At 42.5% G+C, this 25,786-nt stretch overlaps 1 protein-coding gene across 2 annotated transcripts; it reads right to left on the reverse strand.

Moving 5' to 3' along the window:
* Positions 1 to 1,625: 1,625 nt before the first annotated feature.
* Positions 1,626 to 25,755, reverse strand: RAD52 (RAD52 homolog, DNA repair protein). Of its 2 annotated transcripts, none has more exons than XM_060245764.1 (12): positions 25,670 to 25,755; positions 20,525 to 20,598; positions 14,958 to 15,059; positions 14,057 to 14,150; positions 10,683 to 10,750; positions 8,349 to 8,467; positions 8,164 to 8,239; positions 6,813 to 7,000; positions 5,423 to 5,565; positions 4,496 to 4,549; positions 3,942 to 4,148; positions 1,626 to 2,895 (listed from the first exon to the last, which is right to left on the reverse strand). In XM_060245764.1, the coding sequence occupies exons 2-12, from the start codon at positions 20,594 to 20,596 to the stop codon at positions 2,834 to 2,836; spliced, it is 1,185 nt and encodes a 394-aa protein (XP_060101747.1). In that variant the 5' UTR covers positions 20,597 to 20,598; positions 25,670 to 25,755; the 3' UTR covers positions 1,626 to 2,833. The 2 variants fall into 2 exon arrangements, with proteins under 2 accessions (XP_060101747.1, XP_060101748.1); XM_060245765.1 differs by lacking the exon at positions 25,670 to 25,755 and adding an exon at positions 25,540 to 25,625.
* Between the last annotated feature and the right edge of the window lie 31 nt (positions 25,756 to 25,786).

A 25,786-nucleotide genomic window follows, 5' to 3' on the forward strand; every position in this document is an offset into this window, starting at 1 on the left:
TGATTGACTGGAGGAACAGGAAACATCATCCTCTAGGGAACTAGGTATCGGTGATTCCCCCTCTAGATCCAGCTTGCTCTTTTTTGATTGAGAGGAGACACTTTCCCTCTTTCTTTTCTTGAGCCCTGAGGCCGCAGAAGAGAAGTTCTGGGAAAAACTCCTGTCTTTCAACAATTCTCTTTAGCCATTGTAACAGATTGCTTTTGGCATCCTCTCCAGATAAGTCAGGCTCATTAAGCTTAGAAGAGCCTTGTGCTGTTGAGGTCCCAGAATAGTGGGGCAGTTCAAAATCACTAGCGGACCCTTCTGCAGTCGAGGCTCTCCCATGCCCTTCAGCCACGTTGTCGCTGTGAGGCTGGGGAAAGGAAAGTGAAAGAGAGAAGAGAGGCTAGCAATAGGGCCAACCCACCTAAGATGGCTGCCCCGTTTTCGTGCCTCTTTCTCCCCCCCCCCCGCCTGTCTGCCGAAGCTCCCTGAGGTGGGGGAAAAAATCACATGCTGCACGCTTCAATGCCTGACTGGGGGATGGAAACAACCCTTTCCCCGAAAGGGAAAGGAGAAAAAACCACCAGGCTGCGTCCCCAACTCCCGCGCTGAGCTGCCAGTCGGGGGGGGGGGATGGGGGGGAACTGTAACCGGCAGAGTGGCAGGGGGGCCTCTAAAGCACGCACCCAGCCACCGCGGGTCTTACCCAGTCTCCTGCGAGGTGCGCATCCACATGCCGGGCCCCGGTTGTCTGCAGACAGCACCTCCGCGTCGCTGTGTGGGTCCACTCTGAGGTGTCCACCGCTTCCCGCTCTCACTGAACGCCGGAGAGCAAAGGGGAAGGAGGAGGCCCTATACAGGACGCTCCGTGCAGCCCTCCTTGCCACACCCTTGTCAAGGCCATCCCTGACGCCGGTGGGCGCTACGATGTTCTTTCCCACGCCTCTTATTCTCCAGCCACTTCCCAGCAGCCCAACCAAGGTTTTCGTGGATCGTTGTAACCCACTGCTACAGAACACATCCTGTTCCAGCAACAGGGCCGGTAAGACTGGGGAAGGTCCCTGAGGATAGGCTACCCCCCCCCCCAGTGGATCGAAGAACCGACCCTGTTGCAGAGGAGGAGCCTAATCCCTATGGTGATGGACCCTCCCACTCCTGGAACCACCAGAGAACAGGTGATTCAATATGACCCTCTTGCTACCTGTGTGCAGCACAAAACATTCCTCGCAGCTTCCCTTAAGCATCCTACTCCTGTCCTGATATTTTTAGTTTGTGACCCTTGCTGAAATTTCCCTTTTAGAGTGTGTTTAAACAAAATGTCAACTTTTCTACAGTATTATTAAGTGCTACCATTAAAAGCTATAATCAGGAAACCTTAGGAAAGAGAAGGCTTTTTCCTTACAAGCAACAAAGTGTTATCTTCCATAACTTTCAGCTTATGGAATGAAACTCATCTCCCCACCAGTGCAGAGAACCCTTCAAGAACAGCACTGGGTCTGCAGTAGAAGAAAGAAATAAGTGAGAGAATGATCCTTTTCAGCAATGTAAAAGTTACTGCAGCCTGTTAAATCCATATCTTTCCCAAGGAACTGGTAAAAGAATTTATCCTTGTATGTTCAGAGACTTTTGGGAATAGCAAGTGTGTGTCAGAGGCCAAAGATTTATTGCTTGCAAACAAAATATGACCCTGAGTAATTCTTATTAGTCACCTTTCTCTCTTGCAGAATTCAAGTAGGCTTGCAATATAAATACAACATTATAACAAACACTACAGATATAAACCCCATAAAAATTACAGTTTAAAAACTCCAAACAGGACTGCTAATAATAAAGACATTTTAAAGGGAAATAATCACCCAGGGCTCCAAATTCCAAATAGTATAAAACAGAGATTGAACTTTCAGCTCCCACTGCAGTTTCATAAAACAAAACAAAACTTCTGGGCTAGTATAAGCTGTGAAGTATTGATACTGCAGGAGGAGCTAAGGTAGGATTTGGTTAACAAAGGGATCATATCCACTCTATAGCCCTGATCTATAGCAGTGTACTAGATAGCTTTTGTTTAGAAATTATAGGAAGATCCCTTCACACTGGCTTTAAGTTAGTGTCTATAAAAATAATTATACCACTATTTTTTTCTTAATTTCAAATATTCAAGAGCACAAGGGAAGGCTATATGGCCAAAAAGTAGATCTCCAAGTTGTACATGGTTAAAGAGATTTCTATTATCTGAAAATGCCAAAGGTTAACTGAAAACTTGGGGGCAGGACTTTTTACTAATCAAAGCTTTCATTTAATTGCTTTAATAAATGGGTTAGCATTGTATAATTTTAACAGTTTGACATCCAAGAGGAGCAAACGCTTAAAGCGAGTTTATTGCACAAAAACTTGGTTTCAGAACTACAGCTTTAAAATGTGGTAAGTGCCTTTCAACTATTTGATATGTTGTTCCTTATGAATTTTTACAGAGCAAATAACTGATTTAAAATTAGCTTACCCTGTTCCTTAAGCACAGAGCAAACAGCATCTTGTACCACAAGACTCATACTAGTTATAAAAAGGTGGCCTTCAATTAAACTAAGGAAAAATGGCCAAAAAACCCGATAGTATTGTACTTGAATCTGAGTTTGTGTCAAGCCAGGATAAGATACTAGGGTTGTGATTTAAAGGCAGTTTAGGAATAACATGATTTTAAACCTTCAATGTAATCTTGCAAACTCTATATACATTTTTTTCTTTCTATATGTGCTGTTTGGATGTCCATCTAGTAAAGGAATATTTCACATTCTGAAATTGCAGCTGAACCAAACTGGCAGACACAGCGAAGTCAAGTATATTCCATGTTGTGCTAAGAGGGGTCCAATCTTCTCTTCTTCATGCCTTGACTCCTTCTGTACGGACTGCATTCGGCTAAAAAGGAAACAAAATCCTTGAGAGTTTTCCCCCCTTTAGGAAACAGAGCCTGTTTGTATAACTTTCTTCTCTCACATGGAGCAAACAACTGTGCTCTCTTTGGGAGAGCATTCATCTTATTATGGCTGTATTAGCCACCTTTTTCTCTTGTGGAATTCAAAAGGGCTTACTATATAAATACAACATAAAAAACACAACAGATACAAAACCTATAAAAATTAGTTTAAAACTCCAAACAGAACTGCCAATAATTAAAGCCAGGGCTTTTTTTGTAGCAAGAACTTTGCATATTAGGGTATACCCCCCTAACTTAGTCAATCCTCTTTACAGGGTTCTTAGAGGATTGGCTACATCAGGGGGGTGTAGCTCAATATGCAAAGGAGTTCCTGCTACAAAAAAGCCGTGTTTAAAGCTAATTACACGCAAAACACACTTACTTTGAGGCAAATCATATTTAATTCAGCAGATCAATTTCCAAGGAATTGAACCAGATTGTAGATTTAATCAAATGCAGCATATATATATTCAGAAGCACCAAAAAGGCCCTTTTCCCCCTCTTGATTTCACAGGCTTCAGACACAGCTTAGAAAGCTGAAGCCATTGGAACTGGCAGCTCGACAGTGGAACCCTGTGCAAAATAGCTTCTGTCTCAACTCATTCATTTTAATTGGCTTTTTTTAAAAAAAGCAATGCTGCATCGGATCACTATAACCAGTCCCTTCTACATCTGACAACTATATGAGCATGCTATGCCAAAAACATACAGCCATGGCAAGACATGCCATACCCTACGTGTTCATTGAAAAAAGGGAGTCCATATGCTCAGTTTTTTGAGCAGGAACACACAGGAACACAGTTCTGGCTGGCTTGGTGACAGGGGGTGTGGCCTAATATGCAAATGAGTTCCTGCTGGGCTTTTTCTATAAGAAAAGCCCTGCCTATGCTACGCAATAATATGCCTGATTCCTCCCCCCCCCCACACACACACACAGTTACAGTTTTGAGTGTCTGCATCAGACATCTTCATCTTTTACATAATTTACCTGATGAGTAAGTTTTGAGACTAATGGATGCCTGGCAAGATCCAGGGTTCACATATATTCTTTGATGGCTTATTCTTTGAGGTGTTCTGCTGCGAGTCACCATCTGATACTGCCCCGGATGCTGAGCTGGCACAGTAGATGCTGCGTTGTGATTAGTAACACTGGGGTCAGTGGCCTCCAAGGGCAAGTCCCATAGCCCAGGGTCATCTGAAACAAGCATTAACAGGGAAAGTAAAGTGAACTATGACCAGTCCCTGACAACTATTTGAGTTAAACTGTAATAGGAGCAGCTATACATGGAACAGACTAGATGTTCTTTGCCAAAGGATTAGGAATGCAAAAGCAGGATGGGGGTCAGTAACCCATCATTTCTCCCCCACCCACTGCTTTTTCCATCATTCAGGTATACTTTCTGAGATCCCAATTCACCACCAAACCAGTTCTGAGAGGAGTACCTGGGGAAAAGGTTGTTCGTGCCTGCATGTACTGTGCTATCTTCGTAATCACTTCACAGGAACTTTCCACTGGCCAGTATGCAGCGGTTCTATACTCACCTGCAAGGAACTCCTCTTCCAAAGTGGGTTCCAGCTGGGCTGGAGTACTGTGCTCTGTAGGAGAGACATGAGTTTTTGAACACAAACAAAAAGTTTATTAGTGCTGCTAGTGGAACAAGACAAACTGATGACATCAAGCATGCATACAGGGTTTGCCTTTCAAGTATGGAAAGAAGGAAATTATGGTTATTTGAGTTTTATTGATAATGAGCAATCACAAGGCAAAAAAATCAATCCCTGCTGACACCCTAAAGCAGGCTGTCTTTTTAAAAAGTAGCCTCTGGATTTGTGTAACTAATGAGTTTTATAAGTACCTATTGAAGATGGTCAGGTTGGTTAAGGCTCCATTCTGTTTTAAAAAAAATATAAAACATTTGGGTCTGAATAGGCATCTGGCTTCTAGGAGATTTAACTGACAAAAGAACTAATCAACTGATTAAATCTGTACATTACAAAACCCTTTTATTCCAAATGAAGGAAACAAAACCTACGATTCCTTGTTAAAGAGAAAAACACATCTTGGATGTTCTTCCCTAGTACAAGCAACTGTTCTTAATTTGCAGCTCCACCAATTATTGATCAGCTAAAGTTGACTGTTAATAGACAAATAATAATCAGTAAATCATCTGCTGATTAAACAGACTGCAATTTGCTGTCTTAACATAATTGTACTGTTTTGCATTTTATATTTATATAGCTGGTCATTTTGTGTAACAATAGATGATTCATTCTGCTGGACAGAACAGTAGAAAATTATACAAGTCTTCCATAAGTTCTTGCATTGGTGTTTTTAATTTTTAAAAAAATAACTAGGGAGGACATACAGTACACACTTGTTTATTATCCCTCTCAGTTGCCTACAAAGTTCTTGACCTACTAGTTCCAATTTTCTCCATGCTATAGCAGATACAGAATCTAGTGTGTTACCTTGGTTGCCAGCTTGACCAGCTGGAGCATTTGATTTAAGCTGCTCTTTCTTCTGCATCTGCTGCCTAAACTTCTGCTGCAGTTGCTTCTGCCGTAACTTCCGCTGGTATGTGGCATCATCCTCCAAGGGCAGTGACACTCTGCTGTGAGAAAATATAGACCAGTTGATGTTACTATATTGCCTTCCTCATCTCAACCAACCTGGACACCTAACAGGTTATACCTGGGGGAAAAATGGAGACAGTTTCCCACAAAAGATAACTGAGAACTGTGCCTATTCTCTGCAATGCAATCAGGAAAATTAACTGAACTCTTGAGAAAAAAATCTCCACTCTCTTTAAATAAACACAGATGAACAAGTAACTGGTTTTTAGGATCATGGAAATACATAATTGTAAATGGGCAAAATCTCGGAATCCAGAACTGATTAATTTACTCAGATATGAGACTGGCTCAGATTTTGAATTTTGTGCTGCATAATATATAGAGTTTGATAATTAAATATTAAACTTATGTGGCTGATGACAGAAGAATACTATATTTTAGGGAGTACAGTCTGGGAACAGAATCACAACTACTTTGAAGGTTTAGAACAGGAGTGGCCAAACTTAACAAAAAAACCATACATGTTTAAGAGCCACAAGACATGAACATCAAATGTTTGGCAGCTGCAAGACAGGAAGGAAGGAAGGGTGAGGAGGGAGAGAAAGCAACTTTAAATGCTTTCTCCCAGCTGCCAGCTGGCTTGGCAAAGTGATTTAGAGAAATACCTTTTCCAAGTCAGCCAATGGGGTGCTGGGGACTTCAAGAGCCACATAATATGTCTGAAAGGGCCACATGTGGCTCCCAAGTCACAGTTTGGCCATCCCTGGTTTAAAAGCTACTCCAGGCACATATTTTTCCTTGGGTGTGGAGTTTCATGCTTGTGGCACATGGACAACAGAATGGAAACATTTAGTACCATATACTGTTTACTGCCGGAAAAACACTATCTATGCCTCCACATACTGTACAGTCATCTAAGCAGCAAAATAAAACAGGAATTCAGTGGCATATTAAAGACCCCGGAATAACTTTTGTTAGTCTCTAGGGTGCCCCAGGCTCCTGTTTTATTTTGCTGTTGCTACCAGTCTGAAATTATTCTCAGTTAAGCACTTTCAGCTATTACTCTCTGGCCAGTCACAACAGGATATAGAACATGCCATGCTCACATTAATAAACAACGCTTTGTTGAACCACAATTCAGAGTAACTCAAACATCAGCCATGACAGCAGATTTGAACTGCAACTAGAGTACATATTTGGTAAGTTTAAAACACCCAGAACTGCTGCTCTATATAGAACATATGGATTTAAATCTGATCAGTGGTTTGTGGGGATGCTATCTAACCTGTTTTCTCGATCTTGTTCAGAAGTGCTCAGGGAAGGTTCTGATTGGTCAGATTTGCCAGAAGTAGCTGTGGCAAATTGCTGCTGGTCTTCACGCTCCTTTTGTAAACAGCTACTGTATCTTGCCTTCTCCACAGCAGGCTCAAAGTCCTGTCTTTTAGCATTGCTCAAATCCAAATCTGGGGGCATCTAGCAAAAGGAATGAAACAAAAAGCCATTCAGTACTTGGAGAAATTTAAGAATGTAATAGAAGCATTTTACAGACTCCTGATCTGTCAAGTTGCCCAGGAGACAAATTGCTTTCCTGGCAGCCTTTGCCCATTCCATCCAGCATGTAGTTTTTGGCCCTGCATTGTGAAGCAGGCTAATGTGGTTATTTGACTAATGTAACAGTGATTTCAGTAGCGCTTAGTAACCAATGCCCCCTCTGTTGAAATGCACGTTATGGATCATCTTTGGTTTCTTGTGATTTTCAGTGACAAGGACAACATTTTAAAAAGAGCCTACGTATTCTCTCACAGAAAGTAGACACCGACAGATCAACATGGTTAAGTGTGCTTTAGAAATCAGTTAAGGTGATAATTTGAGCTAATCTGCAGTTTTCTCCCCAGTGCCCACAAGCATATGCTGCCCCTCTTTGATGAAAGGCCAATTAGAGAGGCAAGCACCACAGGCTGCTGTCAACAAGGAATACTGTTAAAATTCAGGGCTGGAGTTATCAGAATGATGAGGCTTAACTGATAATTAATTTGGTGGAAAGAGGGAGGAGGAGGAGGAGTCCAGACAGTGATGTGATTACATAGGGAACATTGGAAAAGAAGGGCCTTCTCTGAAAGAGAGAGAAAATATGGAGGTGGTTTTAAATTGCTTGTTTTAATTGAAAGATTTCCATGATTTAGCCATCAACTTCTGTTTTTTGTTTTTAATTGTAAGCTGTGTTAGGGAATGTTCTGGATCAAAAAGTGGAATACAATTTAAATTAATCTTTCTGTAGCTTTATTATTCTCATTTTTTGTACCTCTGTTGTCTAAAATAAAAAGGGATTACAGAAATTTACCCTAGTGAAAGCACCCTCCTCAGCAATATGAAGACAACATATTCTAATTCCCTAAACAGAAAGTTCAGAGAGAATATACCAACTTTATGCAACAAAGTGAGATACAGAACTAGAGCACTAATCAAAAATACACATTAGAGACATGGACTTCAGAAGAGAATAATTTAAATCAGTGAGGAAACGTTTCTATGTGAACAGTTCAGGCAGTGGAAACAGCTATGAAAGGAGAATTGTAGATTTTCTAGTTAGAATCTAAGCAACTTTGCAGTGTCCCTGGAAGTCCCATCTAACACACCTGACGGGGAAGCTTATTCACCGATCTCAAGTAGTCTTTGTCCAGGATGCAGTTCCCAAGCGCATTACCAAAACACCTAGTAAATAAGAGAATGTTATTATCTTTTAGCTGTTGGTTTCTTGTTTTCATAGCCCTCCTGAAACAGCCATGCCAGCAAAAACTACTGCATACTGGTTACCACTTACTTCAGTGCTCTTTTCAGTCCATCTGTAACTGCCTCCTTCCTTGCTTTTTCCAGAGATAAGGCCTTAGATTTCAAGCCTTCACTTACTCCGTAGCCAACATCTTCATGATATGACCCATCCTGAAATTTGAATAGAATGTTCAATACCAGCTATGTGGTGCTTTGGCTACTGGTGTCTTCTGTCTGCTCCATGCATGCATTCCAGGAAAAGATGCCTAATCGGTTACTGCATTGTGCATAGTTTTCAAGGAGTCCACAGGTACTGTCGAGTCCAAAGCAGAACCTCGTGGGTCCCCAAGGCTGTTGTATATAAATAATCAAATCTTTTTCAATTTTATCTTATTAAAATATTATGAATTTAATTTCTGTCAAAACAAAGATTTATTCTACTGGCATAGAATAGACATAGGCACGAACTGAACCATCAATCACAATTTGTGCACAAATCAGGCTGATTCGTGGTTCGATCCAAACTGTATCATAATGCTTCGTCTGGTTCGTTTTTCCAGATAGCCTGGTGCTGATTCAATCAGTTCCCAGGCAATGCTGGGAGTGGGCTTCTGGGAGCCCTAGAAACACCAATAGTGGTTGTCCACAGCTCCAGGAGCCAATCACAAAGCTTGCATTTGCAGCACAAAGAGAGATGTTAGTTGTGAGATCTGAAGCTGAGCTTTTCTGGGGGCACCTGTTTTGGGGGGCTATGACATTCCAAATCCAATGTTTGCCAAACTGGGAGGGCAGGTGGAGGAGAGCCTGCCGATTAAGATTCCCAGTGAGTTTTACACCAAACAAACCACAAACCCTGAACCGGGTCAGAAATCCAATGAATTACTAAATGAGCCACCATTTCCCCCAATTTGTGCCCATCCCTTCTCTAAAGTCATACAGGAGGAAAACAAGAAAATTAGCTTAACTAACACATTTTCAAGACTTGCATTAGATGGCACAAACCTTAAGTCCAAGAGTCAAAGGCCACAGCTTAAGCATTCTGTACACTGCTGTCTATTGCAATATAATCATAGTCCAGGCCTTCAGTCCATCAGAATCCAAGCTAGCATTCTTTTCCAGGTTCTTAGCGCAATTATAAGTTTTTGGCAAAGCGGCATCAGGTGATACTGACATCCAATCAGCACACAGTCTTGCTGGAACCCTCTAGAAATTACATCATCACTCCTGACTAGGGATAGGCATGAATCGATCAATGAATCGTGATTTGTGCATGAATCAGGCCAATTCATGGTTTGTTTTAAACCAGTTTGTTTGTTTGCACCATGCCTGAACCGGAAAATGAACTGCCTTTTTTCCTTGGTGGTTTGTCTGGCTCATTTTCCCAGACAGCCTGGTACTGATTCAATTCCTAGGCTGTGGGTAGACTTCTGGGAACCCTAGGAACTCCCATAGCAGTTGTCCATAGCTTGATTGGCAGCTCTGGGAGCCAATCACAGAGCTCCCATTCTGCTCTATGGGGTTAGACACCCTGACTCCACTGCTTTCAGTTTGCTGCATGAAGAGAGAAGAGTTAGTTGTCATGAGAGCTGAAGCTGAGCTTCCCTGGGGGCACCTGCTTTAAGGGACTATAACTTGGACATTCCAAATCCAATCTTTGTCAAACATGAAGGGTGGATGGAAGAGAACCTGCTGAGGACTCCCGGTGAGTTTTACACCTCCCAAACCAAATGAACCAACAAACCAGTTTGGGCAACCATACAAATAACAAAATGAAGCACCAGTTTGGGCAATCAAATGAACCATGAACCACCATTTTCCTGTTCTGTGCATATCTCTACTTCTGACCTACTCCCTCCCATCATGTGGGCTGCAGGTTCTCATAAGAAGCTAATTACCACTTCTCTAGCTTTGGCCTTGAAGACAATAAGGGCTATGTAGTCAGAGAGATTAATTAGTAACACCTGCAGGATGGAACAAGCCCGTTACCATTCACATTTACCCGGGGTGTGGGGGGGGAGGGTGCTTTGCCTCACAGGCACTCAGGTGCAAATCTACTCTAGCACAGCCTGATCCAGTCTTCAAGAGTAAGTCAAGTCTGAACCTGGGAACTGTAACCAAACTTCTAGTACAGAAGGGAGGATAAACACAATGTTATTTTCATGCAGTATGCTGTTAGAAATCATCCACAAAGTTTTTTCCTTCTATATAACCTTATTTCTTGTTAAAAGAAAACAAAACAATTAAGTGATCTTTGTGTCAAGCAATAACATGACTAACAACAAAATGGGGTTTTTTTGTCTAGCAGAAAGTAACATCTCAAGCCACATTGTAAAGTATATTTAATTTATTATAAATTTCATAATCTCCTGCAAGTGCCCCCATTTACCTTAAGCTGGACTTTTACAAAGGCGCAGACACCCACATAGAACTTGCCATTATTTAGATCAACAAAATCTGTGCAAGAGAACAACAACAAAAATTACAGCAGCAATTAAAGACCAAGGCTGACTGGGGTTTTTTAAGCACAAAAATAGTTACATTAGAAACCTCTGCCATAACGTAATTGGGATTGAAACTTGAATTCACAAGGAATGGAGAGTTTGTATTTTGTTTTTAAGAGAAAAGGAAATTTATTGGTTGATTTTTGGAAGTAGCTCAATTTCTTTATGCAGTTTAAGGAATAGTTTTTGCTTTCAGCTGATGGCATTTTGCAAGCATAAGCAATGTGGAATGTATAGCATTTAAATAGAAACAATGAGAGACTAAGATCACAATGGTGGCAACTGGCCCTGAAAGAAACTTTGGTGGAAGTGTAGAACAATCTGTTCAAAGATAAAAAATATTTGAGCAACCATGCACAATAAATTATCCAGGAAAATTCTAGGGACACTCTCAAGTTTGTATTTGGCTCCTAAACTACACATTTTGAGGGTCTGCAAAATATTATTGAGGTGGCAGCAGACCAAGAACTGTAGTATGCCTCTGAATCTTGTATGATGGTGGCTCATACTTTTGACAACTAAGTACCCAAAGTTGTTGACATGTTTTAATAATAGCTTAAATTCCAAAAGACATTATACAAAAGGAAGAAGACACAGGGAAGAACAAAATATGCAAACTCAGATATCAGCCCTTATATAATGATATATAATGTCACCAGATGCAATGACCACTGCTGGAGACAATTCTGGGAGGGAAGGAACAAAATGGCAGTTGGTGCCCAAACTGATCACAGGCATTGTAAAGCCTTCTCCAAGGGAAACCTGAACTAGTGTAGTTTCAATGAAGTACTCATCAGCCTAGGTATATAACAGCTTAATTAGTAATGTTCTAATTAAGCCAGTTTAGTGTAGTGGTTAAGTGCAAGGATTCCAATCTGGAAGCACCAGGTTTGATTCCCCACTCCTCCACATGCACCTGCTGCATGTCCTTGGGTCAGTCCCAGTTCTCTCAGAGCTGCCCTCTCAAGAGCAATTCTCAAAAGAGCTCTCTCAGCCTCACCTACCTCACAGGTAGGATGTGCAGAGCGGAAGGGAAGGAGATTGTAAGCTGCTCTGACACTCTGAGTTAAGGGCAGAATGTAAATCCAATCTCCTCTCCTCTTCTTCTAACTTGTCAGAACTTAACAAAACCTGGGGACTGTCATCCTAGTGCCTAGAAATTTCATTATGAGATCTAGTATTTTCAACAATGATTTAGTTGTAGCACTGCTTGTAAAGTCTACGTAGTAGAAAACTTATAATTTCACATTAGAAAATTTTGTTACATGCCACAAAACATACTGTTTGTTTATATGCACACTCAACTTTACTCCAGTCAGTGGTGGTGGATGAATTGATTTCTTAACCAGTAACTTTCTGTAATGGCTCCAGTATTCAACTAAGCGGATCTTTTAAAAGCAATACTGGAATTGTGAAGTTAGAGAGAGAAGTTAGCTTTTTGTTTGTGGTGATTTCAGCCACAGCTACTCCTATATTTTATTCATTTATTTTAGTAGATTTATATTCCACCCTTTCCTATAGGTGGGCTCAAGTATCTAATTCTGAAAATGCCCCCAAATGCAGATCAAAAAGCCAGCATTATGAGGCCATATAAATACCTGTCTCAATACCCTCATCAGCAAGTAAATAACAGGAGTGGCAAGAGGCTTTAAGCAAGAAGTGTGAAAGCACCACCTTTTGTCTCAACCTTTTCCTTCTCCTCTGACATCCCGCTGATTGGAGGTATGGCCAGCAGGAGGGTAAGGGAAGAAGGAGATGATTGAGGACTGGGAGAGAGGAAAGGGAAAAACGAGAGAACAGGGACTGATGAGATTTCATCATTTCCCCTGTTTTATTTATTTATTTTATTTCCGTAGATTTATAGGCCACCCTTTCCCATAGTGGGCTCAGGGCGGCTTCCACCATAATAAAACAATCGAAACAATTAAAACAGTTCAAACAGTTTAAAATTAAAACAATTAAGCCACAGCTCACATTAATTAAGGCAGCATGGATAGTGTGGACAGATCAATTAGGCATACTTGTCCCAACCTAGATGTTCAAAAATCTCAGCTATATCGGTTTTAAGCAATCAGTGCAGGGGAGGGCGGTTAAGATTATAAGGACGTCCGTCTGCCTCAGCCATAGGCCTGGTGGAACAGCTCCGACTTACAGGCCCTCCGGAATGGCAACAAATCCAGGAGGGCCCGAACCTCCACAGGGAGCTGGTTTCACCAGATCGGGGCCAGGGCCGAAAAAGCCCTGGCCCTGGTCGAGGCAAGCCGGATGTCCTTTGGGCCAGGGATGGTCAAAAGATGTTGACTGGCCGATCATAATGACCTCCAGGGCTCATATGGGAGAGACGGTCCCGCAGATATGTTTATGTATGTGTTACAAAACTTTTGCCATTACAAGAAATGGAAGACAGCAGGATTAGATTTGATTGTAGAAATAATTAGAAAATGCAGTCCTTCACATTCAAAACTTGAAGACTGAAAAATGAGCTTGGCTCTTACATTTTTGGGCTTGCTCCCATAACCAAATAAAATTTGTCAAGGCTTGACTTACAAGCAGAAATACAGTAGAAACAAAATACCATTTTTCAGAAGAGCACACGACAGTTCTGTGAACTGGTGTATCTAATGTCTCTGGTTTTTTGATTGGCCATGGTAGGTTTTGACAAAAAAATTACATGTGTAAGATCAGGGCATTCAGCAACTGAAAAAAAATATTTCACAGTGTACTAACAACATAGCAAGGCAGCATAGGATCCTATCTCTACAGTGAGTTTTTCAACAGGACTAGGAAAGTGGGGAGGAATAATAGCAGAGGGAGATACTGAAGGCAATGCTGAGATCAACCAAGGATGCAAGTCAGCAGGAATTGCAAAATAGTAGTGTACTTCAGCAAATTCAGTCTTTTCACAGGGAACGGTATTGCAAGAAATCAGGCTACAAAGAAAGCAAAGTCAGCAATAAAAGGTAGCTAGCCTGATTTCAGGAATGCAAATACAACCTTAATTCATCAGTATCTGGCAAGATCATCCTTACTGCAGCACCCGCATAGCCCACTCACACAGTCTGTCAGCTGTCATGGTGGGGTTCGTGCTTCAAAAAGCCATTTGTGAAGACCTCAGTCAGCCCACATCATAGGAATTGGGAATTTGCAAACATAGTGTTTACTATTTCATTTCATTAGCATGTCAATCATATTTTATCTCTTCTTCAAGAGCCCCTCAGCATGAGGCTGTAACAACAACAAGGTTTGGTCAGGTGCTCACCAACATTCTGTTGAGTGACTGAATGAGCCCAGCCATTGTAACCAAACATCTCATTGGCCAGACTGACAACTCTATGTCCCTCAATGTAGCAAACCTGCAAGGAGAAAGAAACAAACTGTTATTTTGAAACTCAAATTCAATGGTTTTAAAAAATCCAGTTGTGATATATTGTAGTCTTTACTATTTTCATAAAGAATCTCAGTGTTGAGGTATACTCTTGCAACACACCTTCAAAATTAGGATCATTATGAGAAAAATTGAATGTAACACATACATACAAGATGTCAGCACCTAACAGTTACCAAGTATTTTCCACATTTACAGTATTAACCGAGTAACAAAATCAATATACATCATTCAAACTGAAAGAGTACCACATAATAAACATACCAAATTAATTATCAGGAACAGAATGCATTTACTCTCTGTGGATTCACATAGGAGTGCTACTATGGAGCATCAGGTGTGTGGGGGAAATAGGTATATGTATCTGATCATTACATCTATGATGTAATTGGCATGGGATTATACAGATCACATACCTCCAAAAATGTTTTTCCTCTACTATGCTTGCTTCCTTTTTTAGATCCCTGGTAGCCAGATGATGGAAGGTAATGAGCTAGAGGTTTCCCCACTCCCAAAGTTGGCAGCCAGCAAGAACCATGCTATAGCTGCCTATTCTTGACTTTCAGTTGGGGGCCTAACCTTCAGGAGTCTGAATTTGGGCCTTGAGATGTCACTTGTGTTTCTCTCTGCTTTAGACTGTGCAGTTTCTAAGTAAGGGCACAGAAATTATTCTTCCCACAAGATTCAAAGAAATCAGACAACTATTCACAGTAAGATATTCATAGCAAAAATCATTCATTTCCTATCAGATAAAAGAAATCTATGCATGTATTACCTTCTGTCCTCCACCAGCTTGTCGGCTGCTGATGTATTCTGGGCCCAGTTTCTGCCGCAGGGCAGCCTGGATGGCCTGGTACTCATCTGCTGTATAATGACACTTTTAAAAAAAGTTAAGAAGTTGGCAAATCTAGGATATGGTACAAATTTTGCCTCTGTCCTCACTTTCTCCCTATTTCAAGATTTGGTACAATCAGGATTTTTTTTGAGTGTGTCTCATAGCAACCTTTTAAACCAATCATAATATTATACCAAAAAAGGGAAGGATACTTATCTCCCTTATGATGGTACCACATATTGTTCCAGTGATAGACAGTGTATGTAGCTATAATTTTTTAAAAAGCATGTGGCGCAAATTCAAAAGTATAATTGTTGTGAATTAAAAGCTTAGCTCAACTAGCAGCATTTCCTTTTGTTCTAGGCCCAGGACCAGGTTGCAAAAAATGGGGGGAATGCAAGGCAATGTAGTAGATCTGTAGTATACTTTAAATAATCCAAAAGAAATTCTTAGATGACTTGAATGGATTTCTAGTGCATGGGTGCCAATAGGAAGTTAAGAAACCTTAATGGTACTAGCTGAGAGCAAACAATGCATTCATTTGGAATGTCAGTGATTCAGACAGAGCTTGTGCCAACATCCTGTGCTTCCTCTTTAGAGAAGAATGCCTCATGCTAAAAAACATGGGTCTGTGGTAAATACTATACAACTTATATACTGTTGCCAGAAGCCGGACATGTCACGAGGTAGAAAGAACAAACTTTGCAGCAATCACCCACTGAATGAAAGAGAGGAATCTTGCACATGCTTCATCTCATTAAGGGACAGCCATTGAAAATGACTCATTGCATGCCCCAAAGTTCTATTTTGTTACATAACAGATGCCCCACAGGATCAGACCAGTGATCCATCTAATCCAATGTCCTGTTTCATACAGTGGCCAACCAACTGGCCCTCAGGGCACTGTCTCCTGCTGATCCTAGAACTAGTATCCAGAAGTTAGTGCTTCTAGATATGAAGATCCCTTTTAATCATGGCTAGCAGTCATGGATAGAACTATCCTACTTTGATCTGTCTGTAAGATGATAAATTTAGAGATGGTGATGGAACAAGGGATGGAAGTGATTTTTCATTAACAGCACAATCCTAAAGCGGGTGTGTGTGTGAAAACACTCAGGGAGCCAAATGACCTTTGCGTCAGCATATCTCCAAGATACACCAGCGTTAAGAGCCAGTTACAATGGCACAGGCCCCTGGTGTCACTCCATCGCTCTTAGGCGCTGGTGGAGGGCATTGATGGCCACCCATTGGTGCAACTGAGGCATAGGCTTCTATGCCATCATGGTTGTGGGCATTTTGGGGGCTTGGCCAGAGTTAGTTGGCTCCCTGATTCCTTTCAGCCTGGGAAAGCCCACTGCCAGAGGTAGAAAGTTACACCAACAAAAAAAATATGGTGTGGCCCATAAGTACCAATTGAGCTGAAAACTCAAGTTATACCCCTGCCACTGCAGCCTCACCAATTAGGCTTGGAGGAGCTCAAGATGCTCAAGATGCTGACCACTGGCTCAGCCTCCCTCTCTCCCCAGGGTGGCCAAGCCCCCTTCACAGCACCCAATTGCAGCCCCCCACCCTACAAAAACCTCAGCCAAGTACATCTTACAACTCAAAAGCTAGGGTGCATGGCACAGGACACTGTCTTGGAGCTCCCTGCTGTGCAGACTTAATAATAATAACTTTATTTTTATATCCCGCCCTCCCCCGCCAAAGGCGGGCTTAGACCAAGCGGTGAGGTTCTTTGGTAGTGGGGAAAGTACGGAGGGCATTCAGCACTAATACCAAGGAGGAGAGCAAAGTCCATACTCAGTGGCTGACTTCTCCCATTTCAGAACCCTAACAGGTACCCCACCTTTGAAGGCTCAACCCACAGGGGCAACCATACACTGACAGGTAAGCAAGGACAAGGATCCCAAGCCTGCTTCCCCATTGCCCTTGCTTGAGGCTGGGTGCTGTGACAGCGTCCCCTGCACTCAAGCCCAGCATTGAGTTTGTGCAAGGGTGGCAAAGTTCATACTCAAGTCCATAGGGGTGGCACAAGCCATAGGCATGCAATACCGTGCCCTGACATGCCATGGGAAAGGATAATTTCCCTGGTACCCACCCTTGGCAGAGGACAGGGTATGTCTGTGTTGTGTGTGTGAGTGTGTGTCTGGCAGCTGTTTCACTGTATGTGGTGAACCAGCTTGCCATACAGTAATTTAACTCACTTCCTTGCGGAATCAGAGCCTCAAGCAGCAGCTGCAGGTGCTGCTGTGGGTGGATTGCCAGCAGTCCAAGAGCATTTCATCACAGGACAAGTCAGTGTAAGTTGAACAGTACCATCATGTGCCTCGGGGTGGGGGGTTGTGGCAAGCTCCCCTCCCAAGGGCTGCACATGCAGACCCTGTCATGACAATATATCCATGGCTGAGCCTGGCATAGCACACGTGGCTGGTTGTTATCACTTCGTTTTACTTGCCTGCAGGTGGAGATTCAGCACAGAGGCTTGTGGCAAGTCCCGCCTCCCCGCACAAACACTCTGCTCATTCCACTGTTCCAGCCCTTCTCTTGAAGTGGAGCGTTGCACCTGACCACCCCTTCAAAGTTTCATATGCAATGCCATCCCACCTAAATGCATGCCATGCCTGGGATCCTCAATTCTCTTCCCCATGGCCCCAGGGAGTCTTCATACCTTGCCATGTTTTACAGTGCAATAAAGTCTGCATTGTGCCACAACTTAGTCTCTGCCCCCATGCCATCTGTCACTTGCCCTGACAGCTTCCCAAGAACATATCTAAGAGGAAGGACTCTCAGGTGCTGTGAATGGCTGGCAGATCTCACTGGTCATAACCATCTGCCAAACATAGCAGGGGCCCTGTGGCACAGACAGGTTCCTCACCTCACAGGCTTCTGTTGACAGGAGTTGATCCCTTTAAGTGTGTGCGTGTGTGCTCCTGAAAATAAGCAGAACTCCATGGCTCACCCCTCTCTGCCCCCTGCCTGAGATGGATGCTGGACTCCATCCCCTCGCCACATGGCCCCTGATTGGTTCTAGCAACCCTGTCCATTATACTACACACAATGCCTCCACTGACCGCCATGGTTCAGTTGCTAAAGACGCTACCCAGGTTACAACACTGCAAACCCACTGACTTTGTCTGCTGGCCGCTGTGTAACTTATGCCCTTAGGGAATAGACTAGGGGTATCATAGTCATGCAGTCGCTGGGTGCCATGGCACAGGATTGATACTAACATTTCAGTATATTATTTTATTTATTAAGAAAGAAGTTCCATGTAGCAAGGTTGCAACTCTTGCCACAAGTGGGGCTGTCGGAAGAGTCTAAGAAAAGAACAAGTAGTTAGCTGGGTGTCATGAAATTGTTAGCGGTGTTGAATTAATGCTGCTGCTGTTGCAATTATTTTTAAACATCTCCATCAGCCAAAGGGAAGAGAAAGGCATACCCGATGAAATTGGGGACAAACTGCTATTATACATGTTTCTTCTTTCACTCCAGCAATGATTGTGGATGAAAGATGCTTTTAAAAAAATGTAGGACAGTGGCACCAGCCACTACAAATATAGTAAACATCCAAATGGTGAAAAGCTATCCTGATAAAATGTTTCAGACCTATTGTTGAGCTTCTATTCCTCCAGTGAAAAAATAGGCTTGCTATCTGGGAATGTAACTTCTAAAATGGACTATATTTAATAAGAACATAAGAGAAGCCATGTTAGATCAGGCCAATGGCCCATCCAGTCCAACACTCTGTGTCACACAGTGGCAAATTTTATATATATACACACACACACACACACTGTGGCTAATAGCCACTGATGGACCTCTGCTCCATATTTTTATCTAAACCCCTCTTGAAGGTGGCTATGCTTGTGGCAGTGAATTCCACATGTTAATCACCCTTTGGGTGAAGAAGTACTTCCTTTTATCCGTTTTAACCTGTCTGCTCAGCAATTTCATCGAATGCCCATGAGTTCTTGTATTGTGAGAAAGGGAGAAAAGTACTTCTTTCTCTACTTTCTCCATCCCATGCATTATCTTGTAAACCTCTATCTGTGAGATTGTAAAATGCCAGAATCCTTTTCAAATTTTGTTTTCCATAGTTGTACAAGATGCTGTTGCTGTCAGCATCCATCAGATGCAAAAACTGAACAGAGAGGATGTGTGGCAGCTTACAGAAGGAGACTTATTTTTCCCAGAGGGCTCTGTGAGCCTATGTAAGAAAGGATGGGAGAAGTATAAACAAGCCACTTCCTGACACACTTTATTTTAAAAACATAAAGGCTCAAAGAGTAGCACCAGAGCAGCGCAAAGAGAAAAAAATATAGTGAATATATTTACTGCACTAATTACATTTGTCTGCAGAATTAATCTATGCCAAAAGAAAGGCATTTCACCATACTGCACCCCCAAGGGTATAAGCTTAGTCTGGTTAAGATCTGTTTGTTTCCAATTACAAAGCTAAGGAAGGAGGCAGTTTTGGTTTCACTAGCACCAAGGATATGTGTATTAATTTGAGCAAGGCACACTACTTAGCTTTATACCAGGGGTGGCCAAACTGTGCCTTGGGAGCCACATACAGCTCTTTCGCACATATTGTGCAGCTTCCGGAGGTCACGGAGGAACTTAATGCAGCCTTACTCTCAATTAAGTGTGCTTAGCATTGGGACCTCAACCTCTGTATGTGAGCACTGACCCACAGGTAGGCAACTATTTCTGCTGTGTGTGAAGCACAGAAGGAGGCGGGGGAATAGGCAGCTCTTATCCTCCACCACAGAGGTCACCTGGAGACCTACTGCAGGGAAAGAGAGCACAAGAGCTGAGGGAGCCACTGGAAGGAGAGACTGAATTAAAAAGGGTTCCCCCTTAGTGTCGTAGCTCTTGTAGGAGCTGTACTTACTAACCTTGGTGTCAAGGCAAAGAGAGATGCATAATGATGCAAAAGGTGATCAGTTATTTATATGTTACATGTCTGTTTCCTTCTCCCACTGGTGCCAAAAAATAATTCCTTAACCTTTCTTATGAAGACTGTTATTCCCAGATTTTTTTTAAAGTCTCCTTCTAGCATGGTCATATTGTAAAGTGCATACATATGCATTTTATCTTTCTGTGCAAAGAAATATTAAGAGTTTTAATAAAGACGTGTGTAATATTTGTTCATGTCTTGCAGCTCTCAAACATCTAACATTTATTCTGTGAGGCTCTTGTGTTAAGCCAATTTGGCCACACCTGCTTTATACAATCAAAAAGTTAACTCCGCCAACAAGCAAAGAAGTATTTAGGCAGAAATCAAGATGAGAAAGACTGTTTGCCCAGTAATACTGAGTTCAAGTAAAGCTATTACTGCTGGGGCAAGGAAGGAAGGGAGTTATTAATCACCAGGAAACAGAAAGAGGAATTAAGGAAGCTTTCTGAAGATAAATGGAATCTTTTTTACCAACTGTGGTGTAAATCACTGCCCCAGTAGCTCTCTCAGAATTCTCACACACTGTTGAAAGTGAAGATACACTGACCTGTCCAAAACTCATACTGGAGCTAACACTGGTGCTGCAACTTCTGTCTATTGTCACATCTCTCCTGGACATTCCTAAGAAGAGAAAGAAACCAGAACATCACTATCTTTAAGCAAAAGGAAGCAGTTATCCAAATATGTAAGACATAATGAATCCCCTCGGTCTTTTTTCAGTGGGGAAGGCCACCAAGTGTCAGGTATGCCAGACAATTTTGCCATCGCCACAACAGTGTCCCCAAATACAATGTTTGCTATCCTGTGTATAAATAAACTGCTTACTCAAATGGGGGGGAAGTACACATGGAGACACCACCATGATACAGGCTAAACATACTCCCTATTCTTATTCTATGGTATGCCCAGAATGTGATGAAGGGCAGGTTTAACTTCTCTCAGCTATGTACCTAATTGCATATCTTGGTTTTACTAAAGAGTGATGTAACATAGGAAAAAAACCCTCTATTCTCTGATTAAAAATGATATCTGCATACAACCAAACAGGCAGTCTTAAGGACTAACAAAGTCACCTTGCACCTTAAATTTAACAGGGGTACTTGAATCCTAAGATTTAAGTCACTTTCTCTGCTCATGCCCAAAGGGTATTTTTCCTACTTGAGAAACATCTGTGGAAATCCTAAGCAGTAAAATGAAACTGAACCCAGACAAGACTAAGGTAATGCTGTTCTGCTTGACAACTGTCTTGAAGGGGGCTGCACTCCTCCTGAGGGAACAGATTCTCAGCTTGGGGTGCTGCTGGATCCTGTCCTACAGTTAGAGGTTCAGGTACGGCATGTAGTACCTTTTATCAACTTTGGCAAACACACCAAATACAGCTGTTTCCAAAAAAACATGGTGATCCATGCTCTGATCACAACCACGTAAGATTACTGTAGTGCACTATATAGGGGGCTGGATCTGAAAACATTAGCATCTTAGTGCCAAGCTTATGCAGCAAAGAGCACAGGAATGGAAAGGCAGGATTGTATGTTGAATAAACTTCCTTCCAAAAGACATTCCATTTGTTAAGGTCTTTATGCAGGACTGGCCCTAGACTGTCTTGCACCCTAGGCACACTTCAGGTGCACCCCACACACTGACAATGTCACCAGGTCATGTGGGGGGCACCCAGTTCGGCGCCCCCCCCCAAAAGATCAGCGCCCTAAGCAATTGCCCAGTTTGCCTAGTGGCAGGGCAGGCCCTGTCTTTATGCCATTTTTGAATCAGCCATTATGCCACAGAGAAATCCTGACAATGACTAGGAAGAATGGTGGCACATGTCATTTGGAGAAAGTAAGAATGGGTTGTGTGCAATATCTGATGGGTAATTTGACATGAGAGATGTTGCAAAGCGCAACCAAATGATGAAAGTATTTTCTCAGTAGTAGTAATTCTAAGATAAGAAACTATGAGTGTTGTTTCCCAAAGCAGCCCACAAGCTTCCATCACTTTATAGTTAGAATTCTCCTTCTACAGTTAATGTACAACTGCATGTTTAAAAACTTCCTGGAGGCTAATTCTTCAGTAAAGGTACATGAGAGACTTAACCTTGATGATATCTGACTCAGGAATGCAAAGCAAGTTTCATATGCTAAGTAATTAAATAGTGTGTTTTTAAATCAACTGCAAAAATAGTTATACAAATAACCACTAATTTTCTTGCTGCTTATCAAGGCTTATCCAAACAAAAGGAAAAGCAAAGTTCCTGGACGCATACAAAATAATAAATTGGAAGGAACATATTTTTAAGAAGGAAGGGAATGTTGTCACCTAAAACTCAAAGCAAAAATCAAACTGTCCTGAAAGGGAATGGTCTTTAATGGTATATATTTTAAGGGTTTTTTTTAAATACCAAGAAATAAATGATCAGTGTAATCTTATGGAATATGCACATGGGGTCACACACACACACAGATCTTTTGCATTTTTATTTTCCAATAAAAAATATTTCAGCCTACAATATGAATAATCTATTAATGCATTTTCTTAGTGACTATTCTTATTGATACAATATGAAATTCCTCTGTCACCCACAAAGTTACCTTCATAGTTACCCTGTTGGGTTTGGTAATAGCCATCAGTTTACCCAATGCCATTGTATTCGCTATTGTTCTACACAATTATACTGCAGATTTTTTTAAAAAAAATTACACCCCCAATTTTTATAATACACATTCTTTCTCATTAAAACAGACGTCCAGTGTTACCCTAAAGCCTAACAGAATGTATTCCAGGATAAGTTTTCATAAGCCAGAGCTCACTTTGTCAGATTTACAAAGGCTTATGTTTTTTGAAATACCCCTGTATTGGTGTATTTGGTGTACAACTGCATGTTTAAGAACTTCCTGGAGGCCAATTCTTCAGTGAAGGTACATGAGAGACTTAACCTTAATGATATCTGACTCAGGAATGCAAAGCAAGTTTCATATGCTAAGTAATTAAATAATGTGTTTTTAAATCAATTGCATCAATCAAATACCCCTGTATTGGTGTAGTGGTTAAGTGCGTGGATTCTTATGTGGGAGAACTAGGTTTGATTCCCCACTCCTCCACTTGCAGCTTCTGGAATGGTCTTGGGTCAGCCATAGCTCTCGCAGAGCTGTCCTTAAAAGGGAAGCTTCTGGGACAGGTCTCTCAGACCCACCTACCTCACAGAGCGTCTGTTGTGGGAGAGGAAGGGAAAGGAGACTGTAAACTGTTCTGAGATTCAGAGTGAAGGGCAGGGTATAAATCCAATATATTATTATTATTATTATTTTGCTGCCTTTTTAATTTTACAAATTTTATAGCTTGCGTTTCTGCCCTCATAAGAACCACTGAGGTAGCTTTTGATTGTAATGGTCAGGTAGGTACATAAGCTGGCAGTCCTATTAGTCACAAACATAGAGGGCTTTAAAGGTCAGCACCAGCACCAGCACCTTGAATTGTACCCGTAAAGAGATTGGGAGCCAGTGTAGATGGGTCAAGACAGCCCACTCCAGTCAATATCCTAGCCACAGAATTCTGAACCAACTGATATTTCTGAACACTTCTTGGGGCAGCCCTATATAGAAAGCATTTGCAGTAATGTAATCTAGATGTAACCAGGGTAGGGAATGCCAGTCTCCCGGTGAGACCCGGAGACCCCAAAATTACAGCTTATCTCCAGACTACAGAGATCAGTTCCTCTGGAAAAAATGCATGCTTTGGAGGGTGAACTCTATGGCAGGGGTGGCCAACGGTAGCTCTCTAGATTTTTTTTGCCTACAACTCCCATCAGCCCTAGCCAGCATGGCCAATGGCTGGGGCTGATGGAAGTTGTAGGCAAAAAACATCTGGAGAGCTACTGTTGGCCACCCCTGCTCTATGGCACTGTACTCCAATGAGGTCCTGTCCTCAGTCTCCGCCCCCCAAATCTCTAGTTTTCCAACCTGGAGCTAGCAATCTTACCCTCCCAAGCTCCAGCCTGAGAGAATGTGGCAACCCTAAACCATAATTTCAGATTTACAACCCATTTTACCAATATTGTACAGTTTTTCAGGGCTGTCAAATATCCTAGATGATATTGGATTTATATCCCGCTCTCCACTCCGAATCTCAGAGCGACTTGCCATCTCCTTTATCTTCCTCCCCCACAACAGACACCCTGTGAGTTGGATGGGGCTGAGAGGACTCTCACAGCAGCTGCCCTTTCAAGGACAACTCCTGCAATAGCTATGGTTGACCCAAGGCCATTTCAGCAGCTGCAAATGGAGGAATGGGGAATCAAGCCCGGTTCTCCCAGATAAGAGTCCACACACTTAACCACTACACCAAACTGGCTCTCTTAGAAGTCAACATGCTTCACACCACATCACCAGCATTTTCCTGAATTAATAATGTATGTTTAATTCTGGCAGGAAGCAGAATTTTTAGAAATGCCAGACTCCACAATACATATATCAAATATTCCCCACTGTGACACAGAAACATGGGTCTGTAGATCTTTCACCTGTTGCCTCTTGCATTTGTCACTTCAAGCCTGCCTGCAGTCACAACCACCTTGTGAAGTCAGACTGAGAGTGCCTCCTCCAAGTTTACAACTTGAGTTGCACGGCCGTGGGGGTGGAAAGTGCCGTCAAGTCACAGCTGACTTATGATGAGCCCCGTAGAGTTTTCAAGGCAAGACACTTCCAGAGGTGGCTTACCATTCCCTTGTGTAGCAACTCTGGATTTCCTTGGTGGTTTCCCATCCAAGTACTAACCAGGGCTTACTCTGCTTAGCTTCTGAGGTCAGGCTACACTTGTCATGGTATGGTTGTAGTCCATGTTCCCTCTAAGCCATGGAATCTTGTGAGAAAAAGCTCTACTTTGTAAACTACTGGCATTTAGTGTAGAGCCAGTTTGGTGCAGTGGTTAAGAGTGTGGACTCTTATCTGGGAGAACTGGGTTTGATTCCCCACTCTTCCACTTGCACCTGCTAGCATGGTCTTGGGTCAGCCATAGCTCTGGCAGAGATTGTCCTTGAAAGGGCAGCTGCTGTGAGAGCTCTCTCAGTCTCACCTACCTCCCAGGGTGTCTGTTGCAGGGGAGGAAGGTAAAAGAGATTGTGAGTCGCAGAGATTTGGAGTGGAGGGCACGATATAAATCCAATATCATCATCATTAAAGTTGTGAGCTACTGCATAAATTAGTTTGCTCCAGGGCCATTTTTCCTGAGCTGAGACAAAAATGTGTGAGCTGGTGGCTAAAAAATTGTGAGCTAGCTCACACTAAGCTTAGAGGGAACTCTGTAGTTAGTCTTTAATATGCCACTCGACTTTGGTTTCATTTTGATGTAACAGATTAGCACGGCTTCTCCCTCTGCCGAAAAGCCCTGCCAAGTTCCCTTCACGTTCCACTGGGGCCAAAGTGCTGTCCAATACTGATGGAGGCTGAGTGAGGGCGCGATATGATAGGACGGAGCCGGTTCTCACGCAGTTCATCTCCCAGCTTCGCGCGCGACGGTTATAGTTCAAACCGGCTCGTGCGCAAATTTAACGACTCTCCTCCCGACACTTACCTGCGCGCGCTCAACGAACCTACAGAAAGAACTCTTCCCCACCCCACCACCACAGCCAGTCAGAGCTACGGCAAGCGAACGAAGACAAACTTCCCGCCAGCGCTAAACGCGCTTGCGCCAAGCCTCCTACCTCCTTGAGTCAGAGACGGCTACGTAGCGTGCCCACGCAAAGAACCAGGGGGAGCTCGAAAGATTTACGTATGCGGGGGACTTCTCGGAGTAGGCGGGGACTAAGGCTAGTAAAGCA

The sequence above is a fragment of the Heteronotia binoei genome, chromosome 8 (genome assembly GCF_032191835.1).
Source record: "Heteronotia binoei isolate CCM8104 ecotype False Entrance Well chromosome 8, APGP_CSIRO_Hbin_v1, whole genome shotgun sequence".
Lineage (NCBI taxonomy): Eukaryota > Metazoa > Chordata > Lepidosauria > Squamata > Gekkonidae > Heteronotia > Heteronotia binoei.

What these genes read in the sequence shown, in the direction of transcription:
- RAD52 (XM_060245764.1), bottom strand. Translation starts at nt 20,596, where the DNA reads ATGTCCAGGAGAGATGTGACAATAGACAGAAGTTGCAGCACCAGTGTT. An exon ending in AGTCACTCAACAGAATGTTG is followed by an intron (nt 10,751 to 14,056) that starts GTGAGCACCTGA and finishes TCTCTTGCACAG; the next exon opens with ATTTTGTTGATCTAAATAAT. An exon ending in GGACTGAAAAGAGCACTGAA is followed by an intron (nt 8,240 to 8,348) that starts GTAAGTGGTAAC and finishes CTTATTTACTAG; the next exon opens with GTGTTTTGGTAATGCGCTTG.